The following is a 23,405-nucleotide window of genomic DNA, read 5'->3' as shown; positions in this document are numbered from 1 at the left end:
TAAATTTCTATTTCATGTTGCCGGACTATTGACAGTAAAGTCGCGTTTGACTAACCTCAAGGTCACGGCGTGTTTCAGTGTGTGGATGTTAACCTTTTGACTGTCTGCTTGGGAGGATTGCTGGAATCCCTGCACATGGATATTTGATCCCATCTTGTTGGGAATATTTTCATTGGTTCTCAGGTATCGGACCCTTTGGTATTAACTGCTTATCTTTTTGTTTAGCGCGCTACTTTACGTTAGAGAAACTTCTGACTGTATAGCATAGGCTGTACCGTTTGAAGTATTTTATATTTTTCATGTAGTTTGTTCTATTTCCCGAATTAGGACCGTTTAAATTGAGCACAGAGTTCGTGTTTCGATATATACGAGTATCTCAAAAACGCTTAGTACGCTATACAGAAGAGTGTAGTCTGGCCTATTCGAATAAATTTTGCTTGGTCAATCCTGCGTTCAAACCGAATACTGGCAGTTTGTTCGTTACACGATTGATCTCATAGACAATGTTTTGTTGTTCTTCCTTTGGTAACTTATCCTTAACTTTCATCATCGCCGCTCTTATGGTATTACACTCCCGATGATACACTCTTACATCACGATTGTTTAGAATCTCGCTGTTTCATTACGGTATGAGATGACCACGATGGACTTCCAATCTTTCCGTATACATTCTAGTTTAACTTTTCTTCCATTTCTAATGATCTTCTTTAAAAGCTCTTTTGAATAGTTTTATCCCTAAGTGTAGACAAATCTCTATTCAATCCAACGTGTTGGTCTTCCTTACTTGTAACAAGCCTAACACTTCTGTTAGTTACATTTTTTACAACAGTGACTTTCGTACATAGCGCCTGAGTCGAACCATAATCTAAGTATCTCTCAGGATATGTTGATTTCTGAATACATTTATTTTCAACTTCTTATGATAGTCTTCGTTCAAACGAACAATCGAGAAACGCTAGCTTGTAGTGAACGGATTCTATTTCCTTCGTTAGCTTAATGCTCTCCGAAATGTTGTTTATATACCGTAACTAGGCCCTTAGTGGACATATACTTCTCGCGATCTATTTAGGTTTATGATTTCGGCTATCACATTAGTCGTCTAAGAAGAATTTTACAGTAGTTAGGACCATAGGCGATAACAAAGTCACTGCATTAAGATATTATCATGCTAGCTTAATATAATAACTTTGACATGGTTGTTGTAACACAAGTGCCCAAAAGAGAAACTCTTAAAAGAAGTGCTCAGTTAAACAGTACCTCTGTAAGATCCTTTTTGGAATGTTTTGTGTGTTTGTGAAAATCCCTCCATGTGCACACTTGCCCTTTGTTCCTATTGATCCCTTTAGTTGTACATTGTTAGTTTTTGACTACATTTGAATTGTTAATATTTGTATTTTATTATAGTTTTTATTTTTACTACACCTTCACTAATTCCCCATGTTTCTTCCCGAACTGCACTTATGTTGTTTTACTTTATACTAAGTCTGGGCGGCAGCCATTTTGGTTTGTTCCTCCTTTTGATTGCTTGACCTGTGTTGACTGGAATTGTGAATTGAGGCACTCTTCCGGAATTGAAAACACTCTGTGTTATAAAGCGACCAATTATTACCTTTTGAACGCATTTGTACGTGGTCTATCCAGACAGGATAGAATAACATTTATTTGTTGTGATTGGTAATTTTCTTGCATCCTTTATCAACTTTCTTATTTATTGTAATTTAGATTTGATCAATTGAGCAATTATTGGTTGGATAGCTGAGTGGTTATATTTGTTTAGGTAATAATGTACACTTGAATTTATGATAAATTATAGAACCGTCATCTTACCTAATTACTTTGTTTTGATTTCAAACGGGCGAGGGCGCGTATCTAACTCATCCAGACAGCTGTCCATCATTCCACACCGTAGTTTGGATCTTACAACTTCTGCATCATGATTTGTGATGTAATCAACCGAATCGTATTCCTTAATGTTACACATATCATTTTAGATACCTGAGACTTCTGAATCATTCGACGTGATCATGTTTGAGACAATAAAATATATTAAGCAATATATTAAGCAAACAAAAGCTACTTCTCACTATGTAATGTTCAATCAAGACTATAAATAGTTACTCATAATATTTGAAGGTCAAGCGACACATATTTCTGCAAACAATCAATGTAAGTAGATGAGCAGACCTCCTGCAAGTTGAAAACGACATTTACGAATTTACTACAACACTCACTGACCACCAACTTGTAAAGCTTTATTTAGCTATAAACATACAAAATCATGCCACACATATTTGTGAATTATGAGGTTTGCCAAATTCAACAACCTACAATCACTCAATTTCAAATAAGTCGAGTTCTTACTTACGCCTGTTACTCCCAATGGAGTATAGGCCGCCGACTAGAATTCTCCAACTCACTCTGTCCTGGGCCTTCTTTTCTAATACCATCCGATTCTTGTTCATTTTTCTCACGTCTATCTCCATTTCCCGGCCTAATGTGTTCTTTGGTCTTCCTCTCCTCCTTTGGTCTTCAGGATTCCAAGTGAGGGCTTGACTTTGACGAAGTTGGATGCTTTCCTCAATGCGTGTGCTATGCACTTCAAGCGATTCTTCCCGATCTCTTCCTCCACCGGTTTGTTCTTTCCCACAGTTGGTTGTTGCTATTAGTGTCTGGCCAACGGATCTGAAGTATTTTGCGTAGAAAACTGTTAATAAACACTTGTATCTTCTGGATGATGGCTTTCGTAGTTCTCCACGTTTCCGCCCCATACAGTAGAACTGTCTTGACATTTGCATTAGAAATCCTGATCTTGGTGTTGATTGCATATTGTTTTGAGTTCCAGATGTCCTTCAATTGTAAATATGCTTCTCTTGCTTTTCCGAATCGCGCTCTCACATCTGCGTCAGATCCACCTTGTTCATCGATGATGCTGCCAAATATGTAAAGGTTTTTACATCTTCCAAATATTCTCCGTCAATTGTGATTGAATTGGTGCATGCTATGTTGTATGGGAGAATCTTGCTTTTCTCTTTGTTTATATTGAGGCCTACTGTTGTTGAGGCTTCTAAGACACTGGTCGTCTTCCCCTTCATTTGTTGTTGCGTGTGCGATAAAAGGGTCACATCATCTGCGAAGTCAAGATCGTACAGTCGAGTTCTACCCTACGTCTAACATGGAACTGGCACCTAACTCATCTCAACCAACAACTGTTGTTTATGAATATAATTAGTTGGTCTATCGCACGTCAGAACACTGAGTGTGGGGCACATCACTCACAGATGCACTCATATGCAACAAATTCTCGTCAGTAAACTACTGAATCAAATCCAAGACGGAAAAATATTGATTTCATCTGTATTGCATCTGAACAAACACGAAGTGTCCGTGGTGTCAATTAGTCAGCGTGCACAAAGTATTTATCTATAGTGGTAAATAAGCCTCCAAATCAATAGCTCTGTAAGTCTCCGATATTTGATGTTCACCGCATTAATTTTACCAGTCTCTCATAGCTGAAGACGCTGGGTTACCCATCCGTACTATTCGCCTCCTACAACCGTCAGCCAGCTTAGACCAAACGCTTCTCGATATGTCGATAACCTATCAAATATATCTTCCTTGCATTGGCGTAATTTGACTATAAAAGCGTTACTTATAAAGGCGTTGTCGAACACCGAATACTTGTGGCATCTTCGGGATGCTATCGGAATTTGGGCCGGTTAGAAATTGGCGTACATAGGGGTACCATCTTAGAAATACTAATTCCTCTTCGTCACGTCAACAAATTATCTAGACTGCCTGCGCTGTTGACAATACTGTTCACAGATAATGTCAAAATCTGGAGAACAATAAGTAGTTAAACCGGTCATCTTAATCTCCTGGACGAATTTGTGAGATGGTCCCAAAATTGGAGCTAAGAAGTCGAATTCGGAAAGTGCGTTAATGCGCACCAGACACGGTAATGGATACCAACACACCATCAACTGTGCATCGCTTCCACGTGTGCAGGGACAGAAAGACTTAGGAGTAAGAATAAGTCATGACTTAAAAGCAACTTCATATTACAATGTAGCAAACGCCAAAGGTTTTCGAGCGTTGTGGTCGGTTTACCGAACATTCAAACGACTTGACTAGGATATGTTTCGGATTGCATATACTGTCTATGTTATGTCACACCTAGCGTACTGCATCCAATGAGCTTGTCTCACAGTTCGGAAACTGTGAAGAGTCTCTCCAAACTCCTTACTATGAACGCCCAAACACCTAAACCTTCTCTTCTTATTTTGTTGTGGGGTCCGAAGTGACCTCATATTTACGTTTCGTATCTCTGTTAACGATTTGGATGCTGAGATGTTTTATGTTTTCGCTCCCTGCAGAACTAATCTTTGAGGCCATAGCAGGAAAGTTTAAGGACCGTAATCTAATACACTCAGAGTGAGATTCCGCTTTTATCACCGAGTGTTCAGTGACTCAGATGACTTGCCTGAAAAACAGTATCAGATCCTTCAATGAACATTCAAAAGACAAATTGCCGCTACTTCATAAGAGGGTTATACAAAGTACTTTGTTACATGCCTAGGCACTGCGTTATTAAAACCGTCTAAATGGCAGACAACCAGGATGATATATTCGTCATAGATAAATGCGGTTCATCATTGTAATTCTCTTAATAATGCTGGTAAATATTGTCTAGGGATGACAAACAACTCGATATTACCTATGATTTTACGGAGTTAGAAGAGGAATCTCTTACTACCAGCTCCCAGAACCATAGGAGCCGAAAGCCTGTTTATGGAAAGCGTTATCACGAAGCGGACTTTGACAATAAGTTTAGACCCGGAAGGATATCGTTAGTTTTCCTGTCCATTACCCTATGACTCATTTGAATTTCAGACGAGAACTACGAAAGGCACTAAATCTGAGTAGTCATGATATTCCAATCCACATTTATCGTATGAGAACATTGGGGTATCCTCCTGGCTGGCTGAAAAAAGCTGCTGTTGGTGGCTGTTTACTGATGTTTGATTCAGACAACTCGGACAGCTCAGCATCTGAACGTGAGTTACCCTTTTAAATAGTTTTGTGCTCATAGCAAGCAGAAAAATTGATGAGCGTTAAGTGATTTTGATTACAAGTTCACGATCATGATCGCTTTACGCTCATGATTACGTGTCGTCAGGGTGCCTACCTTGTTGGTCCCAGTCTAAATATCTGTGGTTTGTTATATTCTCATGACTACGTTTCCACATATCCATTATTTGGGTACATTCGAATTCCTAGCACAGCTCAAAGCAACGTTTGGCCACAGAGCTTTGTGCTAGAACAAAAATAAGTAGTGATGTTATAGATCCAATGTGTGTGTCTTTTTATAAACTCATCATTTTACTAATTAACGCATTAATCATTAAGATATAAGTAGTCATTACTGTTTTGTAGTAATAACAGTGCTTTGGGTGTGTGATCTGATGGTTTGTTTTTCACACAAATAGTTATTCGACTTAAAAACTTTCCCAGTATATATAAGATGGGACAATATTTTATCCATGTAGTCTTGATAATCCTTCAGAATATTACGAGGGATCAGTTACTCTGTCTTAATTCCTTAGAACATCAAGTAAGAGTGATGTATTTTTCTCTTAACAGTGAACGTTTCATTTACTTATTCGTTTATTGATCACTGCAGTTAACTTTAAATTATTCAAAATCCGTTTGACACTGGGCTAACTTTTCTGTTTGATGAGTTAGGTTAGGATCCTGGAGCCCATATATACCATTGGTGTAGAATCAGGGTTTTTCCAACTCCCCTAGGTGGTTCCTCCGTATCCACCAATCCGGTTAAAGCGCCAAACACTTTTCGTTTTCTCAATTTCATAAGTAACACCCTTGCCGCGAGAAGGTAGTGATTAGGAATTCCCTGGCAGTGGTTGTATGCACGTGGCCATTTGAAAGCATTTCGAGAGAGAGAGGGGGCTGACTGTCCTCCCTCTCGGCCGTGTCAGGGCATTTGGAGGCTGATAGAATCCTTAATCTCACAATTGTTATTGCTCGAAGTTTATTTTACAAGCACACATGTAGAGATTTGAGTTGAAAATCCTTAGGCCATATGTTAGGTGTTCATTAGAAAGTACAATCTGGCCCTCCCATACTCTGGTGTGTATTTTGGTCTATTGCTGGGTAGTACTTTATTTGAACACCTTCCACTTTATACACTCGTCTTTCGACCCCGTTCTTAGGCTGTATACCTGAAATTTTTATCTTAATGGATGCAGATTTCACAGTAATTTGCGCCTTGGTTAATTTTCCTACAGTGCCTTCATTAAACTTTTACTGTGTAATTTCAGTGTACTATCTTCAATGTTCTGTGTTTTTTGTGCAGGTAAAGTGTCGTACAACAGAAACGCTCTTATTGGTTATCCTGGATTCAATGTCGAGTTGGATCGTTCTGTTAGGGATGATTATTTATATTTAAAATGTCCGCCGATGCAAAAACATCATATGCTGGATAATTTCTATGCTTCCTTGTCTTGTGAATCGTCTAAGAAATTCAGTATTACAAGTACAAATGGTAACCACTCACGTAAGTCTTATAAGGCTGGTCAGTATATATATCAGTTGTGTAGTTTCTCAGTGGATTCTAGCTTACTGATCCTAGAAAATTAATTGTTATTCACTAGCCATCGCAAAATATAAAAAGCAAAAAACATTTCATACAGTTTACACCAACCTGTTAGCCAGGTTTTCGTATCATTTACTGTGTTCCTGACATAAAATTTGTTTAAATAAGATGACTTTATTTGTCCTAGTTACTCCCATATTTTACTTCCAAGATATAATTACTAATTTCCTGTTCATTGTTTTCAGAGCTTTTTTGTAACACAGTGTTATAAGTATGAAGTGTTGCTTCCATCTCGTCCTGTGATTACGTTTATGTATCATGAATGTATTTGTTGGAACATATAACTTCCTTTTTCGTCCTCCGATTTCAGTAATGTTCATTTCATGATAGCTTATGTATGTTGTAAACATTCCCAGTTTTTATCGTCCTGTGTGTCCCAATATTAGAAATTGATCACAATAGGGAGTTAATTGTACAGGTAAATGATCTCACAGTGCTTATGGGACTCTATACACACTAACCCACATCAAGCTTTAGATGGTATTCGCCGATGGTTTATATTAGTTGTTTTTGTTTCTTCACCAATATATTATTCTCCAGCTTGTAAAATGTAAATATCTTGGCCTGTTTATTTCTGATATGTGGCTACTAAAATTAAAATGCGATTAGTTACTGAGCATGGACAGATAGACACTCAACTTACTATTCAATATATGATTCCCTTCCTACTATTAATTCCGACTTCGGACTTAGTGAGTATGGTCTGTTTTTGATTGTGTTAAGCAGGGCATTATCGAGTTTATCCTCTAGTTCTTCATATTTAGTCATGAATCGTGTACCTGGTATAACATTACCTCAGTCTGTGTTTAACATATTAATCTAGGATCTAGTCTAGTGGTAGTGTAATGTCGGTCACCGGTCGTTATAATAGTGGTATGTCTGAGCAAAAAGTAATGTTCTGCTGTTAAATTGATTTCTTTTGGAGTTGTTGGTTAGTTGTTTCCTCAGAGATGTTCTTCGAGTCAGCTGCTTTCAATCTAGCACATCTCTTAGTCTCCATGTGTCGATAAAGACTTTATTTGATTAAGATATTGTGTTTATAAATCTGTAACCATATTCTCAGTTGATGCCTACCTACACAATTTTCACTTTTCTTAATTGTTTTATAAATATACTTGCTGTATGTTTTCCTGATTTAATAGCCTGTGGCAAAAAGAAAACAGTTGATACTGTTATAACACTTTCCGATTCGGAGTCTGGTGAAACTAATTCAAACAGCTCACAAACAGAAGAGACTCCAGATGAAGTTGAAGAACTTCATTCAAATCCAGATGTTTTGATCGTTCATGAGCCTGAACAAGGAACACCCACACCACTCTGTCCCCTCACTACTAGAAATGATTCTGCTAATGAAATTACTGACCAGTCTTCATTTTTATCACCACAACCACCTAAACGTCCTTCTTTGGAAGCTTTCAGTATGGGTATACAACCTTATAGGCCATTTGAAAATCTTCCTGGTGTACATGGTGGTTATCAACGTGTACTCAACTCACTCAAGAATTCACGTGAGTCTTTAGCATCTCATAATAATGTATCAGATTCAAAAAATATACAAGATAATGATTATCAGTCGTCATCAGCTCGACTGAGTCGTCACAATGGCAATCACTCCTCTTTTAAAAGTAATCGATATTAAAAAGAATATATACCGTTCACTTTTGAGTTGCATTTTATATTCTTCAGTGTTTAAAAATTGAAAGATGTATATATGTGTAAATCATTCAACTCACAGCACTCACTCTATATATACATGTCCATTGATATCTCTGACTTTGATTTTATTCATTTTTCTGTAAATTAATAAATTCGCCTAATTGTTAATATCCATTTGAAAGTGTTATGCATGTCCATTGTTATTAAACATTTGAGTATCATCTTCCAGTCTTCTATCTTATATATTTGTCATTAAAATTTGAATACGACTGGTATGTTATTATTGATGCATATACTTTTTACAGAGAAAAAAATCGGAAACTCATTCATAAAAGATTTGACCGGTGGATACATTTACACATCTGTTTAAAAAAATGAAAAACTTTTATTCTCAACTACGTTGTGTTTGTTCACCAGAGATCTCAATACTTGTATTTTTGCCACAGGATATCAATTTGTTGTTCAGGTTATGAAGAAGCCGATATATTGATAGACTACCCTCTTAAATGGTATATGTGATTGTGTTAAGTAATGAATTGTTACTCAACGTACTTTTCAAACATTAAGTGCAAACTTTTCTCCATATGTTTCGGTTTGGCTAGTTTCATCAGATGCCGCACAAATTTGTGGCTTAAAGTCGACTACACTAACCTGTTACTGGCTAAAATGACTTTAAAATGTGAACAAGCCCTTGAGATTTCAGTTTTTCTACAAGTTCGGTGGTTATTTGTCATTAGACAAATCTTAGCGTGCTTCCTATTTAGATTCGAGAAATTTATTTTGTAGAGTATCTTGACATGCGTAAGTTCAGCATTACCATATTAAGTCGTCTTAAATTCTTGAATCTCACGTAATTCAACGAAGATGAGTAAACTATGAAAATTTGAGAAAGTATTTAGTTAGCTTGTGGATTGAGTGTGCACTGATGACTTAATGCATGCTTGTTTTCAATTGATCTAGCGTATATCAGTCCATAATAAAAACTGCTTTTAAAAGTATATAACTAAGAAATAATATGGTTTTTGACATTTAAGGCAAAATGAGTTAATGAATTGCTGTCATGTGTCTGTTTTTCATTTCTTTTAGATTCTTCAAACCTTTTGTTACTTTTAACTAAATCTTACCAAATACATTCTGTAGATATTACGATATTATTCAAATTATATGGTTTAAGGACACTCGAATTTCATAAAATCTATATACACTGCACCCCTTGAAAAGAGAATTAATTAAATGCTTTTGAGCAGCTTATTTATTCGTGTGGTTGATAGTAAACTATATTTTACTGAGTTTATTCGTTTTTATTAACCTCATCATTGTGGAGATATCTCTTATAATGTTGCTAATATACTTGGGGTTGTGGTCGTCTTTTCTTCAGCCCATGATTCAAGCAGTTGGCTTATAACCAACACGTCGTTAGTTCGCTCTCTGCTTTAATTACTTATGTTCAAGACAATACATGTGATTTGTCTGATACTGACGAAAGCCTACACACGGTTGATGGACTGTGCTTTATACGTTTCAACATACTTTAACTCATAGACAACTAGATTTGTAACCGCTCACGATTATTTAAATATTCGTGTATTATTTGATTTCATAGTTCATTGAAATGTCTGCATAGTAGCGCAGTAACCCACTAACGTATCACATTCTACGTAGAAAGTTTTAGAGTACTTCTGTAGTATAGGGTGAATTCTGAGTAACTTGTCAATATATCTTTTAGTTTGCTCAAATATTTCAACGAAACATTTTAATGCCACAACTTCTGTGAAGGTAAAAAGTTGCTTTTTAAAAGTAGTGACAGTCGATTTTGAGATAGACACCATACACTAAAATGTTTTGTGCGTAAGTACTTATGTTATTTGAACGTTCTTTAGAAAATCATTAGGAAATATTTTATCTTTTTTTGCTGTGCAACCTTATTATGTTAATATACACTTAGTAATACCGTACGTCTGCTGTTTTTCAAAAACTTTAATTATTGTTTGCATTTTATGTTACCGAGATTGCTTATATGACAGTATATGGTTATTACAGTAATTCATACTGGCTAAAATACTGTCAGTCAGTCAGTCAGCTACAACAGTTGAAGACCTTACATGGTGTGCTCTATACTCGGTCTCAGTGGTATGGGCGGATTTGTGCCTTATCTCCCTCTAAGGCTTAAGCTTTATTATTATCTCATCCTCTTTGACTTGGAAAATGTTTGAGCTGTAGCTGGGTTTTAATAATCAGTTAACTCTGTTTCAACCTGTAACCTCAACAAAATACTTGCATTCTTTTTCAATAGTCACTTGGTTTAGCTGTTTTTATTCATTTATAGGACTTTGTTACTTCGAATAAATCAACTTCAGTTTGTTTGTTCATACATATTTACTGAGCTCACGTTACCGCCCTCAGCATTGTTTCTAATCATTCTTCAAGATAATCCACATAAGTTCTGACATTCAGATTGTATAACCATTAACTTTGCGGATCATTTTCTAAATATACAGAGCAACTTATGCTGAGTTTTTCCATAAAAGGGATATTCATTGAGTGACTTTTTCCCTAAGATGCTCACCATACATTGCAGTATTGAAGAAAATTTGTATTTATCCTTTAATAATAGGCTCTTAAAACAATAAGGAGCTTAAAAACTTCCATCATATAAATATGGTACGAGATTGTAGTGGTAATATAAAGGCAGTTCATGTGACTATCTTGGGTTTTACTATTCGCATTAGTAGATGCTTTTCGGCGGATGTATGGAGGATTAGGCTTTTCAAAACTTCATAATTAATGATCAGGGGTTTAGGAATCTGCAAATTTATTTATGTAATATAGGGTCTCTGTAACACTTCCATGCCATTTCAGCGGCTTTTATGCTTCGCGTTTACGATTAAAATAAAATAGAATTAGTTTCAAGATGGACAAATCAGTAAATGATCCCGGGTCGTTATTCATCGGGGTAATTTGTATTGTCGTTGGCTTTACGAGTTGCGTCAGTGGACTATTAAAAATCTGTAAATGAAAATTTCGGTAATACAACTGTAAAGAGAAAGAAGTTAGGATATGTGTATTTACTTTTCTCTGGTTTTCCCATCTTTTACCAATAAATAATCACACATGGAATCATAGAGACAAGTTAAATTTATTGAACTCATGATTCATAGTTGATACCTTACGCGTACTTTCTATGCTACACGTTAGAAATCGGACAAAAACTACTTACTAAAATATCAGTTTCCCCGATTTTTCGGTTTGATTGTTGTCTGTTTCTAAAATGAACTCAGGATTTTAATGGTTTTAAAACGTGTAGTCTCTATGTCTGGAAAATAGTTGGAGCAGTCTGTTTATTCGGCTGGTTGATTTTTAGCTGTGTAATCAGTTTAGTCAGATTATTTCTCATATATCGTATCATGGAACTCGAATACTAAATCAGACGTAAATCTCTGTTATCTGTAAGCTAAATATTTTGACCGTTGACAAATGTCTTTGTGATAGTAGGGTTTGAAAATAGTTTGCATCGCAGACTAATATTATTTGGGAAACCAATTGAACAATGAAGGTAATGTAGATGCGTATCGATGATGGATAACGGTCACACCTTACCACGAACTGTATGAAGTTAGGAAGTGTGAACTACATAATTCCTAACAGTATCAGCCTAACTGCACAGCCTGAAGGTTTTTATGCTCTTTTGCTGAGTCGCGTGTGTGCACTGATATAGTGTCCTATAAACTAAGCTGAAAAAAGTCTTCATTGTTCCCTAATTTTAAATGTTTATTAGTAGTCTTCATTTACACTTACCAATTTAATTGTGAATAGTGTGTAGAGGAATTTCTGTCGAAGCTATCCACTCCGTGTAATTTATTCCAATTATCTCTATGTTTCGATATAGTCAACATAAAAATAGGTAAATTAAAATGAGATATACACAGTTTTTCCCGTATATATCGAGCATCGTAAACGCAGTCTAGTATTCACTAAATAAAGGTTGATTCCCTAATGTAGTTCCTGTATAATTTTGTTTTCTATTCTAAGAAGTAACTGCATCATGATTTCTTCAAAAAGCAAGCATTCCAAACGAAGATCAAATTGCATCCAATTAACTGAAAAAGAAATTAACGATTTCATCGCACACAGTGATGATGAAGAGACTGATGGTAGTGAAAGTGATTGGGATGATATGGGTGAGACTGATTTGTCGACTGTACTTTCAAGTTCAACAACTATTATGAAGGGTAATACTGTTAGCCAGTTATCCAGTGAGATAGCTTCATCATCTAGTCACAAAATAACTTGTAGTGCTATCAAAGGTAAGTTTATTTTATTTGTTTAAACTAATATTTGAATAATACATGCATACGGGGAGTGCTACATAGTTAGATAATAATATATTATGGAAATAAAGCTATTTTATTATATCAAATTAATTGTATTGGTCTGCCGAATTTTCATGCTCCAGTCGTATACAATAAAGACTAATATTGGATGGTGATGGAACTACTTATCTGTTGGTTAAACGTTACACTTCCAAGCAGTATATTATGCGTCCATGTCTTGCTTTACTTACTAAAATTCAATTAATAGATTTATTTTACAGCATAATGTATTCGATGAGTTGGATTATCATGATTACTATTATTATTACTACCTTAAATCCATGATTTGTTGTAAACTGTCGTATATTGTACTGATTAACTTGTCGTGAAAACATTCTTTTACTTGATACAAGTTGCATTTTGTCCTTTAAGAAAAAAACGCCTATAAAGGTAAAGTAGATCCATTTTTAAATTATCAGTCATCCATTAAAGAATTGTGTCATTCTATAGTCTATCAAGTGAAGATGCTATAGAGTTAGTTTCTTTATCACAGTTTACTTAGCTTAGCATTGAATCATAAGTCAGTGTATGTATACTTCAGTACAATTAAGAGCATATCATCAATGCAGCAGAGAGACAGAACTGTTATCTGATTTTATGGTTTATCAGTTTCTTGTATTTAACGTGGTTATTTGAAAAAAAACAGTTTAGTGAAGTAGATTTTTCCTAATTGTTACTCGACTCTAATTAGATACCATTTATAACCCTTATGTATTTGGAATTGTTGATTCAGGCTAAGTTATGTGGTACTTTCGCACTGTTCTCTGGAAAAGCACTTAACAAATTTAGATTTTCAAATATCAATTTCAGTATTAGTCTCTTACTGATGTCGTTTGCTTTATATGCTTTTACAAATTTCTTCACTTAAATTAGATATTGGTGTCAACGAGTTGTTTGGCTCGGTACCTTCCAATGTGTTATTGAATGAAAAAGAAATCAATACAAATATGCATGAACTGTTCGGTGAGGCTAATTTAAGTGACGATAGTAATAGTGATAATAGTGGTGATTTTGATATCAATCAATTGCAGGGGATCGAAGACGGTTAGTCGTTTTGCAAATGTTAATGCATAGCACTATTATTTTCTGTAAAATGATATCCATTAGAAAACCACTATTTGTTTAACTTTGGTTCGTTTCAGGAAGAAAACCAAATCCAGTTGAAGTATGTTAACAACACTTTCCCCTCGTCCATCAGCTTAAAATTTTGATGCCTGTGTATTTTGAAAGTAGCTCGTTGTTTACTAGCTGTCGGATCGACTAACAATTAGTGAAGCGGTGGCCTAGTGGTTATGACGTTCGACTTCCGGCCGCTACTTCCCAGGACCGGACTCCGCTCCAACCACTTCAGTTTAGGCAACCGGGTAGTATCGTTAGCCGTTATACTTACTGTCTCATACTCAATTAACCTGATAAATAAATCCATCGATCTTTAAAAAGATTGCTGGGAATGGCTTAAATGTATCAAGAAGCGAATTCGTGAAGAGTGTTCAACTGAGATATGACTTATATAGTTATGGTACTGTTTAAATATGTTTCACTCCACAACCGTATCGTAAACGAATGGATCTTGATGACCAATAATCTATCTTCCTATTTAACTATTTTTATAATGCCTTCAGCCATTAGTAAACATTATGACCGATAGCTCAACCGAAGTGCCAGTTTCCATTAGCAGAATGTTTTCTAAACCTCATAGTGGTATACTTTGCTTAGCTTTTGTACCATTACTAGCGTTCTTTTAGCATGAAAAATTGAAAAAACTTACCAAGAGTACCTGTTACTAAAATTAACAAAAATTCATGGCATTTAGTCTGTCAGCAACTTATTGGGCAAGGGGATCATAGAGGTACGCTTCTGCAGTTACTTTTAGTCCTATAAACTGTCTACTTTTAAAATACTAAAATGGTAATATACATCATTTTCAAAAGTTAAATCCTTTTGTAATAAATCAAGTCTGCTTATTATTCTATACATTTATTCCAGTCTTCTTTCATTGCGTAAATAGATGAAAATGATCGTGAACTTTCAGAGAATGGAGTCAATATTCAAAAAAGTTTATCAATTAAACAACATTTAGAAAAAGACAAATTAATTGAACGTCATGTTAATAACACAATTCAATTAGATGAAGAGGTAACAAAAAGGAATTCTGCATCATCGTCTACTTTCAACGAAAGTAGTAATAATAATAATAATTCAGTTAGTATTGCTTTGGCAGCCTGTGCCTTACGACGTCAAAAAGCAAGTGAGTTTGAAATGATATTATTTCCTTCTTGTTGAATTTCTAATTACGTCTTGTTTTCTAATGTTTAATATATGACCATGTTTTTTCATGGAGTCTGTGTTGTAAAAATAACTAAATTGCATACATCAGCCATTCAGTAGATAATGATTTATTTATTTATTTTATTTATTTAAACACATAAACATTGGTACAAGTAGGCACCAAATAGATATGCGCCACATAAATCATTCGCTTTGTGTGAGGACTGGGATACCGCCCGGGTGCCCAAACAGAAGTAGGTGGTTTTCTTACGGGGTCACACCCCGAGCCTTCGACCTAAAGGTCTAATCCACAAGGTAGTGGAGCAACGTAAGGAGGAGATGCAATCCTATGGTAGCCAGTGACCGACGATTGGTTCATACGCCATTTGCTCCCCCAGGATCCTGGAGCCCATCCGCACCATTAGTATGGAATCAGGGTTTTCAAACTCCCTTAGGTAAACTCTCCGTATCTACCAACCCGGTTAAAGCGCCAGACATGAAATGGGAATTCATTTAAATTTTCAAAAAGATTAGCAAACAATAAATTTCTGTCTTTTATTTCTATATCTATTGTTAATTGTAAATTTCAATTGTTTAAACCTAATAAAAAACAGTAGTATACAATTAATTCATTTTAATTTACAAATTAGTTTGTCCTTGCCCTGTTAAACATTGTCCCGAAAAATAGATGTATAATTCTTAAAAATTATTCATCAAGGTGTATAATTAAAAAAAAACGATTCCACTTTATCTTGTCTTTTAATAACTCACAGCTTATGATCATTTTTAATGGATTATTTTATATTGTTCTATCATAGGACAAAGAAACTCTACTGTACTTACATTTACTTTTAACAAGGACTAAGTTTACCATATTTTTTGATACTTTTTTCCTTTTGTATTTCTTTCCCCACTGATTTTTTTTAAAATAGTTAGTTATCTTGTAATATACCATTTATGTTGGTTGAAGGTTGTTATAACTTGTCGTTTGAATGCTTATTGTCTTGGCTCTTTTAATGCTGCTTTTTTGTATCTGGTCATCGTTGATTGCTATGTCAGAAACTCTTATCACTTATACTCGGAACGAGGGACCTCTGTAATTCCCACGACGCAAAAGTAAGAACAATAAGACTGGTATAAGTGATGGTTTATTAACCCCAAAACACGACCACGACGACTCTAGTAGAAAATACACTCATTTATATATTGATTGTACACCCATTTTGATTAATAATTAGGATGAAATCACATATATGAAGAATACTTACAGTTATAACAAATCATATGCTTAGTATAGTTCATGTCAATGGAATACAAGAATATCGTATAGTATACAGAATAAAGTATCATACGAGAAAAGAGGACAGATACTACATTGAGTAACCATTACATTGAATCAAAATGGAAATAATCTTGAACAAAACTCATAATTAATCGAATTTTGACTTTTCTTTCCATCATATCAAAATTGGTTAATAAAATTGTACAATATTAATATGAATTAAATAAATGGACATGGTTTTATATAGTTTTTAATATTAAATAAATTAGTAGGCATAGATATATCGACTCAGGTTTTCGACTTACTGGGCTTTATTAGTATAGATTTATTTTTATACTCCTACTGATATTAAAGAGTCGTGTGTAACATTTTTTGTTGTATATTGATGAGTTTATGTAACAAATGAGTTCCTGAAAAGAAATTGATTGTTACTCAAGGAATTCGGTTATAATATTTTTGGTTATGGTGGTTAATGGTACACTATGTATTCCCAAAGCAGCTTAAGTTTCTTCAACCATGCTTCGCTTATGAGTCCCAGTTAGTATAAAGCTGAGTTATTAAAATTATCAAGTCAGTTAATCATTCAGTGTTTTTTTAAATACATTAGCTAAATTCATTTTGTATTGTTTGTTTGAATCTTCCCATTGATATTTATGACTGCAAATGATCAATCTCCTAAATACCAACGGGAAAATCCAAACGAACAATACAATCTGAATTTAAATTTCACGCCGTTGCACAAGCTAGTGGCTATGAGGACTTAGTAGCTAAGTGAATAACGCGATGGCGTTTGAAGCGAACGGCATTGGGTTCGAGTCCTGGGGTGAACATCAAAATCTTGAATATCGTGCTTTACTGAATTTCAACTAGAAAGTTGTATTTCTCCAGTATACTACTGATTTAATACAACTACCTAATAACTTCAAGATGATTCCTCAGAATGATTCTTACTTGCCTCTAAATGCCCTGGTACGGTCTAGAGTGAGGAGAGTCCGCTCTCCCTCTCGAAATGATCTCTCGTGGTCACGCGTATATAACCTCTGCCAGGGAAGTCCTGTTCACTGCCTTCTCGTGGCAGGGGTGTTGTTTACGGAATTGAGAGGACGAAAAGCGAATGTTCAGCGCTTTAACCGGGTTTTTGGACATGGAGAGTCCACCTAGGGAAGTTAGAAAACCCTGATTCCAAAGCAACGGTGCACATGGGCTCCAGTACCTTGAGGGAACAAATGGCGTATGAACCAATCGTTGGTCACTGTCTACCATAGGACTGCATCTCCTCCTTACGTTGCTCCACTACCTTGTGGATTAGACCTTTAGGTCGAAGGCTCGGGGTGTGACCCCGTAAGAAGACGACCTACTTCGGTATAGGCACCCGGTCAGCATCACAGCCCTCACACACCTCGAATGATGATGGCGCATATGTATTTGGTGCCTCATTGTACCAATATCTATGTGTTCAAATAATAATAATAGTAATGCTGTTGGTATTATCTATCTGTAATTCATATGGTCTATATGCTATTCTGTAGATACTTATCATTGTTCACCTAATTGATCTTTTTTTGTGTGCGCTATACTAATAATTCACTACTTCAGCTTCAATACTGTGAATGAAGCTACTTCTATTGTATTATTTTTCTTGCCCAGTTCAGTAGATTGTACTTTTTGATGTCGACCTAGTATCAAAGCTAATCAAAATGCATTAATTTTATCGATCACATATCAAGAAAAAAATAATTAGAATATTTTTCACTAAGTATTTGCCATTAACATAAACAATTGTAAAAATGTATTAAAGTTCTTTGAATAGTTCTCGTACAGAATGATTTACTGAAACAAAAATCCAACCTATTCGATGTTGATTTGCTTCTCATAAGATAGCACATCAACAGTTTTACTGTTGTTTTTGTATGATTTTCAACAACTGTCTTGACAACTACATCTCTTTCGTGTGGTTTACTATTAGTGTATTACAGTTATGAGCTGTTATGTGCAAACATAACAATGATATTTTTCTACTACATTCTTGCATATGTGTAGTTTATTACATAATCATGGTACTTATTGTAAACCTTATTAAATTATTCAGCATATTTTTGTTTGTTTTTATAGTCTCTGCACTGAACAATTCTTCATTTACTCCTAATCCTGTCGTTTCAACTAAATCCACTGCTATAACACCTGTTTCAAATAGTAACGATCAGTCAGCTTCAGTTGATAAAGATTGTTGGATTGCAATCCCTACAAAACTTAGAGTTTAGTAAGTTTTTATTGATTTTTTTGCTTTTTTTCCCCAGTAACTTCTAAAGTAATGGTTGTCAATACTAGGTAAATATATCAGTTTGTGTTAATAGCCACGCACATCTCTTGATTTCTTTGAACTTGAAACTGATAATCAATAAAACTGATTTTCAGTGCTTTTGACACTATTTATTTATTTGAACACATAAACATTAATACAATACAAAGGGGCACCAAGTTATATATGAGACACACATAAAAAATGGGGTTGTTAAGAGTTAGAGAAAGTATGATAAAAAACGAGTTGAAATTAGTGTATAAGAATAAAAAAAACAATGATAATATTATTAATAATGAGAGGAGCAGTTTGGTTAAGAAAAATACAACCAGAAAGGATTCTTTTAGTTAAAGAAGCTCCTCACACAATTATGAGGGAAGTAAAAGACAGTCACAGTATGACCGTCACTGGCCTCTATTCTTAGTCATGTCTGATAACTTCTCGAGCCATTGTGTTGCACTATCTCTGAGACCCCGACTATGGAGGCCTGTATAACCTCTCCTACCACAACACCATGTCATACACTTACCACCTCTCCGTGTTTTCTAAGCAGCCCCAGGGTTGGCAAATAATACACGGTATGGGATTTTCTGGGATAACACTATGCTACTTCTGAATCGTCGGAGTGATTTTAGTCGAAGTTTCACAATAGGAATAAACGATTACCCCATATTTGTTTCGTTTGATAATCACATTAGAATATAATCATTTCCAAATTTTCTAGTTTCTTTTTATCACAGCACTGACTTTCTTCCTTAAAAAGAATCACGTGTATACAAAAAATTGCTTCGTCTGAATTTAGTAATATTATAGTGGACTTTGTGTAACTCGAATAATAAAACTTTTTTATTCTGGGACAAATTATTATATAAATTAACAATGATACTTGTTTGTTTGTGTACTGGTCTCTAAGTCATATGTTTATGTTTGTGAAAACTAATGACGTTAATTAGTTGTTAAAAGTCAAATGCTTTAACCATTTCGACTTGACGAGATAATGAAAAGCTATAACTAATAAAAGTGTAATCATTACATCATCTGTTCTATGAACTAACAGAAGATAATACAATATTTTCAGTGTATAATTAAAATGAATATCGTAACTATAAGACATTTGTTGTATTACCGTTGATTATTAGATAAATACAAATATGAACAGTACAGTTTAGGTTTATGAAACTGAAGAAAAAAACAAATTGAGTTAATTATTCTTTATTCATTTAACTTTCGGGATTTTATATGATATTCACTTGTAAAAATGGTAAAAAGAATTTTAGTAGAAGGACCTGACATACATGACACTGGTCAACACCCAGTGATCAATCAATTGTAAATATATCTCAGTCTTACAGAAAGTCAGTCGCAGCCTGGATAGCCCAGTGGTAACGTCTCTAACTGTATGGCTGAGTGACACGGGATCCAATCCGTTAGAGAGCATCAGTTCCCTCAAGATTACAAGTACACATTACTGGCAAGTGCCAAGTAGCACGAAACCATAGTCCTGGGTTTCTTGTTGACTCCTTCCAAGCACCATCTTATCTCAACATAGTGCACGCAACGTTGAGTCACCTAGACTGGTGGCCACGTTGCGACTTGGCCTATAGGATTCGATTTGCACTAAGAAGGACCTTTGATATACATGACACTGATCACCACCCAGTGACCAGTCAATTGTAAAAGATGAAAATGAACATTTTTTCCTTGTTTCTTATTGATGTCAAAAAATGTTCATTTTACAAACTAGCATATGTAATAGTTAATTTCTCTTCGGCTGATTTCTTTATACACAATATATTTCTTTTCGTTTGTACACTCACAAATTAACCAGGTATAGTAACATTTTATGGTTTGAATACTGTTTGACATAACAAATGACATCTTACAAATGTTTTCAATCTTGTAGGAAAGTGTTTATTTTAAATAATTTTTACAAGTTATAAAATTTTTTATATGAACATTACACATGTTGAAATTACCCGAAGCTTAATTCCACTTCCGTCCAGATTTAAAATAATCATACATTGTCAATTTAGTTAGGAACACTGACTTATTTGCTGACGATTGCACAATTAATAAGCTGTTGCTTATTGTGATGAAACATGTTTCAAATATTCCTTGTCTATGTGTTTCACTTTATGTAATCTCATTCTAGTCGGCCACGAATTTCCTCTGAACTTTGGTCCAGCAGAATTTCTGATCGTGAGGTTCTCACTCTACCTCAATATATTCAACGTCATCGTAACCACCAATCTGTCGGTAACGCTAAAAAGTCTTTTACCAGTGAAGCTGTTGTGGTTGGTGTCATTGGATCCAAATTGCCTCCACGTCGCTCTCGTAATGACCGCATTTATTCTGTCTGGTGTCTAAGTGACTTGGAAAATATTGGTCCTGGATCTTCATCAGGGTGTTTGAAACTGTTTTTATTTGGTAACTGTCATGAGAAATTGTGGAAAGAGCCTGAAGGTAGTGTGGTTGCTATTCTGAATCCTCGCTCACTCACCTCTGGGGAAGTAAGTGCTTATTCTAAGTGAATGGTTTTTGTAAGAAAAGTACCTTTTAATTATTATTCCAGTGCGCTCGATAACCACGATTGGTTGTTGGAAATTTTGGATGATGTGACTCGGATCGTGTTAGGGCACGCTGATTGTCTATTTCTTGACCAATCAGCTCTAGGGGATACTTGGGGCAAACTCTAGGATCTTCTTATTATTTATTTATTTGAACACATGAATATTGGTACAAGAGAGCGCCAATATATATGCGCCACACAAAACAATGAGAATTCGAAGAGAAATAGAAAAAAAAGCTAAGGAGCGCAAAAGAAAAAGAGAACAATGACGAAGAGATTGGAGTAAGGTAGTGTGGTAGTAACGACGGAACGAAAAGGTACAATCAGAAGAAATCTTTCAGGTAAAGGAGACACAACCACTTTTTATGAAGAAAGTAAAAGAAGGTTACAGCAGGATCGCCACTGGCTTCTATTCTGAGCCATATCTGATAACATCTCTAGCCACTGTGTAGCACCATCTCTCAGACCCCAACCAGAGAGTCGTGAAGGACCAACAGAAGCCAGTCCTTTGCAGCTTTCTTTCATACCACGACACCATGTCATGCACTGACCACCTCTCCGCTTCTTCCAACCAGTCCCAGCATCGGCAAACAATGCACGACGTGGAATTCTCTGGGACGACATTCGTAGAACATGCCCAAGCCACCGAAGTCGGTGTTTCAAGATGGTGACGCCAATTGAATTATCGTCTCTGTGCCCGAACACACGATGCCGAACCTCTGCATTACTAACATGGTGTTGCCACTGAATGTCAGCAATCCTTCGGAGACAGCGATGATCGAACACAGAGAGTCGTCTAACGTCATCAACTCGGAGAGACCAGGTTTCACAAGCATAGAGCAAAACTGCTCTCACCGACGCGTTGTAGATCCGACTTTTTACAGCCAGACTAACATCACGAAGGCGCCCAAAATGGCCCAGATTGGCATAAGCCGCTCTGGCTTTCACTATTCGTCCATTGATCTCATCACTCACACCCCCACCAGCACTTATACAGCTACCCAGATACACGAACTTCTCAACTACGTCTATCTGCTCACCATCCAGGGTGAGTACAGGATTAGAATCCTGCCAGTCTTGTAGAAGTACTTTGCACTTCGAAGGTGCAAAGTACATTCCATACCTACGGACACTGATTGCCAACTGATTAAGTGCGGATTGCATGCCTTGGGCATTATCGCACAGTAAGACAATATCGTCCGCATACTCAAGGTCGAGAAGTCTTTCTCCAGACAACAGATCCACACCACCATTACTTACATCCATCAGAGCTGTTTCCAGAATGTCATCGATGGCAAAGTTGAAGAGGAATGGTGAGATTGGGCAACCCTGCCTAACCCCACTGCTCGAAGGGAACAATGGAGAGAGGTGGTTGTATGCCCTCACTCTACCTGAGGTGTTTGTGTATAGGGTCTTTAAGATGTTAATAAACTTCTCAGGCACACCCTTCTTCAATAGACAATCCCAGAGAACAGTCCTGTCCAACGAATCGAAGGCAGCCCTGATGTCAAGAAACACTACGATTGTTGGCCTTTGAAAAATATGGCGGTGTTCTAACATTAGGCGGAGGGTGAATATATGATCAATACATCCTCGACCAGAACGAAACCCAGCCTGCTCCTCGCGAGTCAATCTTTCTCGGGTTTTGAACAACCTACGAAGAATGACGGAAGCCAATCGCTTGGACGCAATCGGAAGTAAACTTATCCCCTGATAGTTGTTACAGGAACGACGTGAAGCCTTTTTAAAGATAGGGACAACTATCGACTCATTCCATGACGTTGGTACACTCTCTAGTTCCCAAACCTTTGTAAACAACGTCGTCAATTCCTTAGTCAAAAAGTCACCACCATCTTTAAAAAGAGCCGGAGGTAAGTCATCTGGGCCAGGTGATTTGTAACGCTTCAAGAGTTGGATTTCCTTGCGGACTTCCTCCTCATTTGGTGGATCAGTCGTCACCGGCCATGGAGGACAGGACAGTCTGACCGATGTTGCCGGAGCAGCAGGCCAGTTGAACTGCCCTTCGAAAAATTCTGCCCATCGTCCAAGACGTCGATGGATGTTAGTGATTGGCATCCCATCATCCTCGTAGATTGTTTCACTCACACCAGACTTCTTGCTGCCAGTGGCTCGGATGAGTTGGAAGAGCTTCCGGTAGTCACCAGATGCAGCTGCTGCTTCCAGCTCATTAGCACGCTTCGACCACCAGGCTTCTCGGTCCTTACGCAAGCTTTGCCCAATTTCCTTACGTAACATCCTTCGTTTGTGGTCAAACTCACGGTCACCCG

General features: G+C 36.2%; 1 protein-coding gene across 2 annotated transcripts in view; it reads left to right on the top strand.

Annotated features, from left to right (window-relative positions):
* Positions 1-4,546: 4,546 nt before the first annotated feature.
* The window catches only part of MCM10 (minichromosome maintenance- protein), a 37,343-nt gene continuing 18,484 nt past the window's right edge, over positions 4,547-23,405 (top strand). Inside the window, exons 1-9 of one of the 2 annotated variants that reach the window (XM_035733089.2) lie at positions 4,547-4,654; positions 4,691-4,846; positions 4,891-5,054; positions 6,374-6,574; positions 7,816-12,633; positions 13,573-13,743; positions 14,708-14,947; positions 18,362-18,509; positions 20,701-21,058. In XM_035733089.2, coding sequence (XP_035589545.1) covers positions 12,372-12,633; positions 13,573-13,743; positions 14,708-14,947; positions 18,362-18,509; positions 20,701-21,058 — 1,179 coding nt within the window. In that variant the 5' untranslated portion in view covers positions 4,547-4,654; positions 4,691-4,846; positions 4,891-5,054; positions 6,374-6,574; positions 7,816-12,371. Of the gene's footprint in view, positions 4,655-4,690; positions 5,055-6,373; positions 6,575-7,815; positions 12,634-13,572; positions 13,744-14,707; positions 14,948-18,361; positions 18,510-20,700; positions 21,059-23,405 lie in introns of those variants that run through there. The other variant, XM_051215072.1, reaches the window with a different exon arrangement.

The sequence above is a fragment of the Schistosoma haematobium genome, chromosome 2, assembly GCF_000699445.3.
Source record: "Schistosoma haematobium chromosome 2, whole genome shotgun sequence".
In the NCBI taxonomy this organism is placed as follows: Eukaryota; Metazoa; Platyhelminthes; class Trematoda; order Strigeidida; family Schistosomatidae; genus Schistosoma; species Schistosoma haematobium.
The sequence above is the reverse complement of the archived record's forward strand: the minus strand, read 5'-3'. Positions and strand labels throughout refer to the sequence as shown.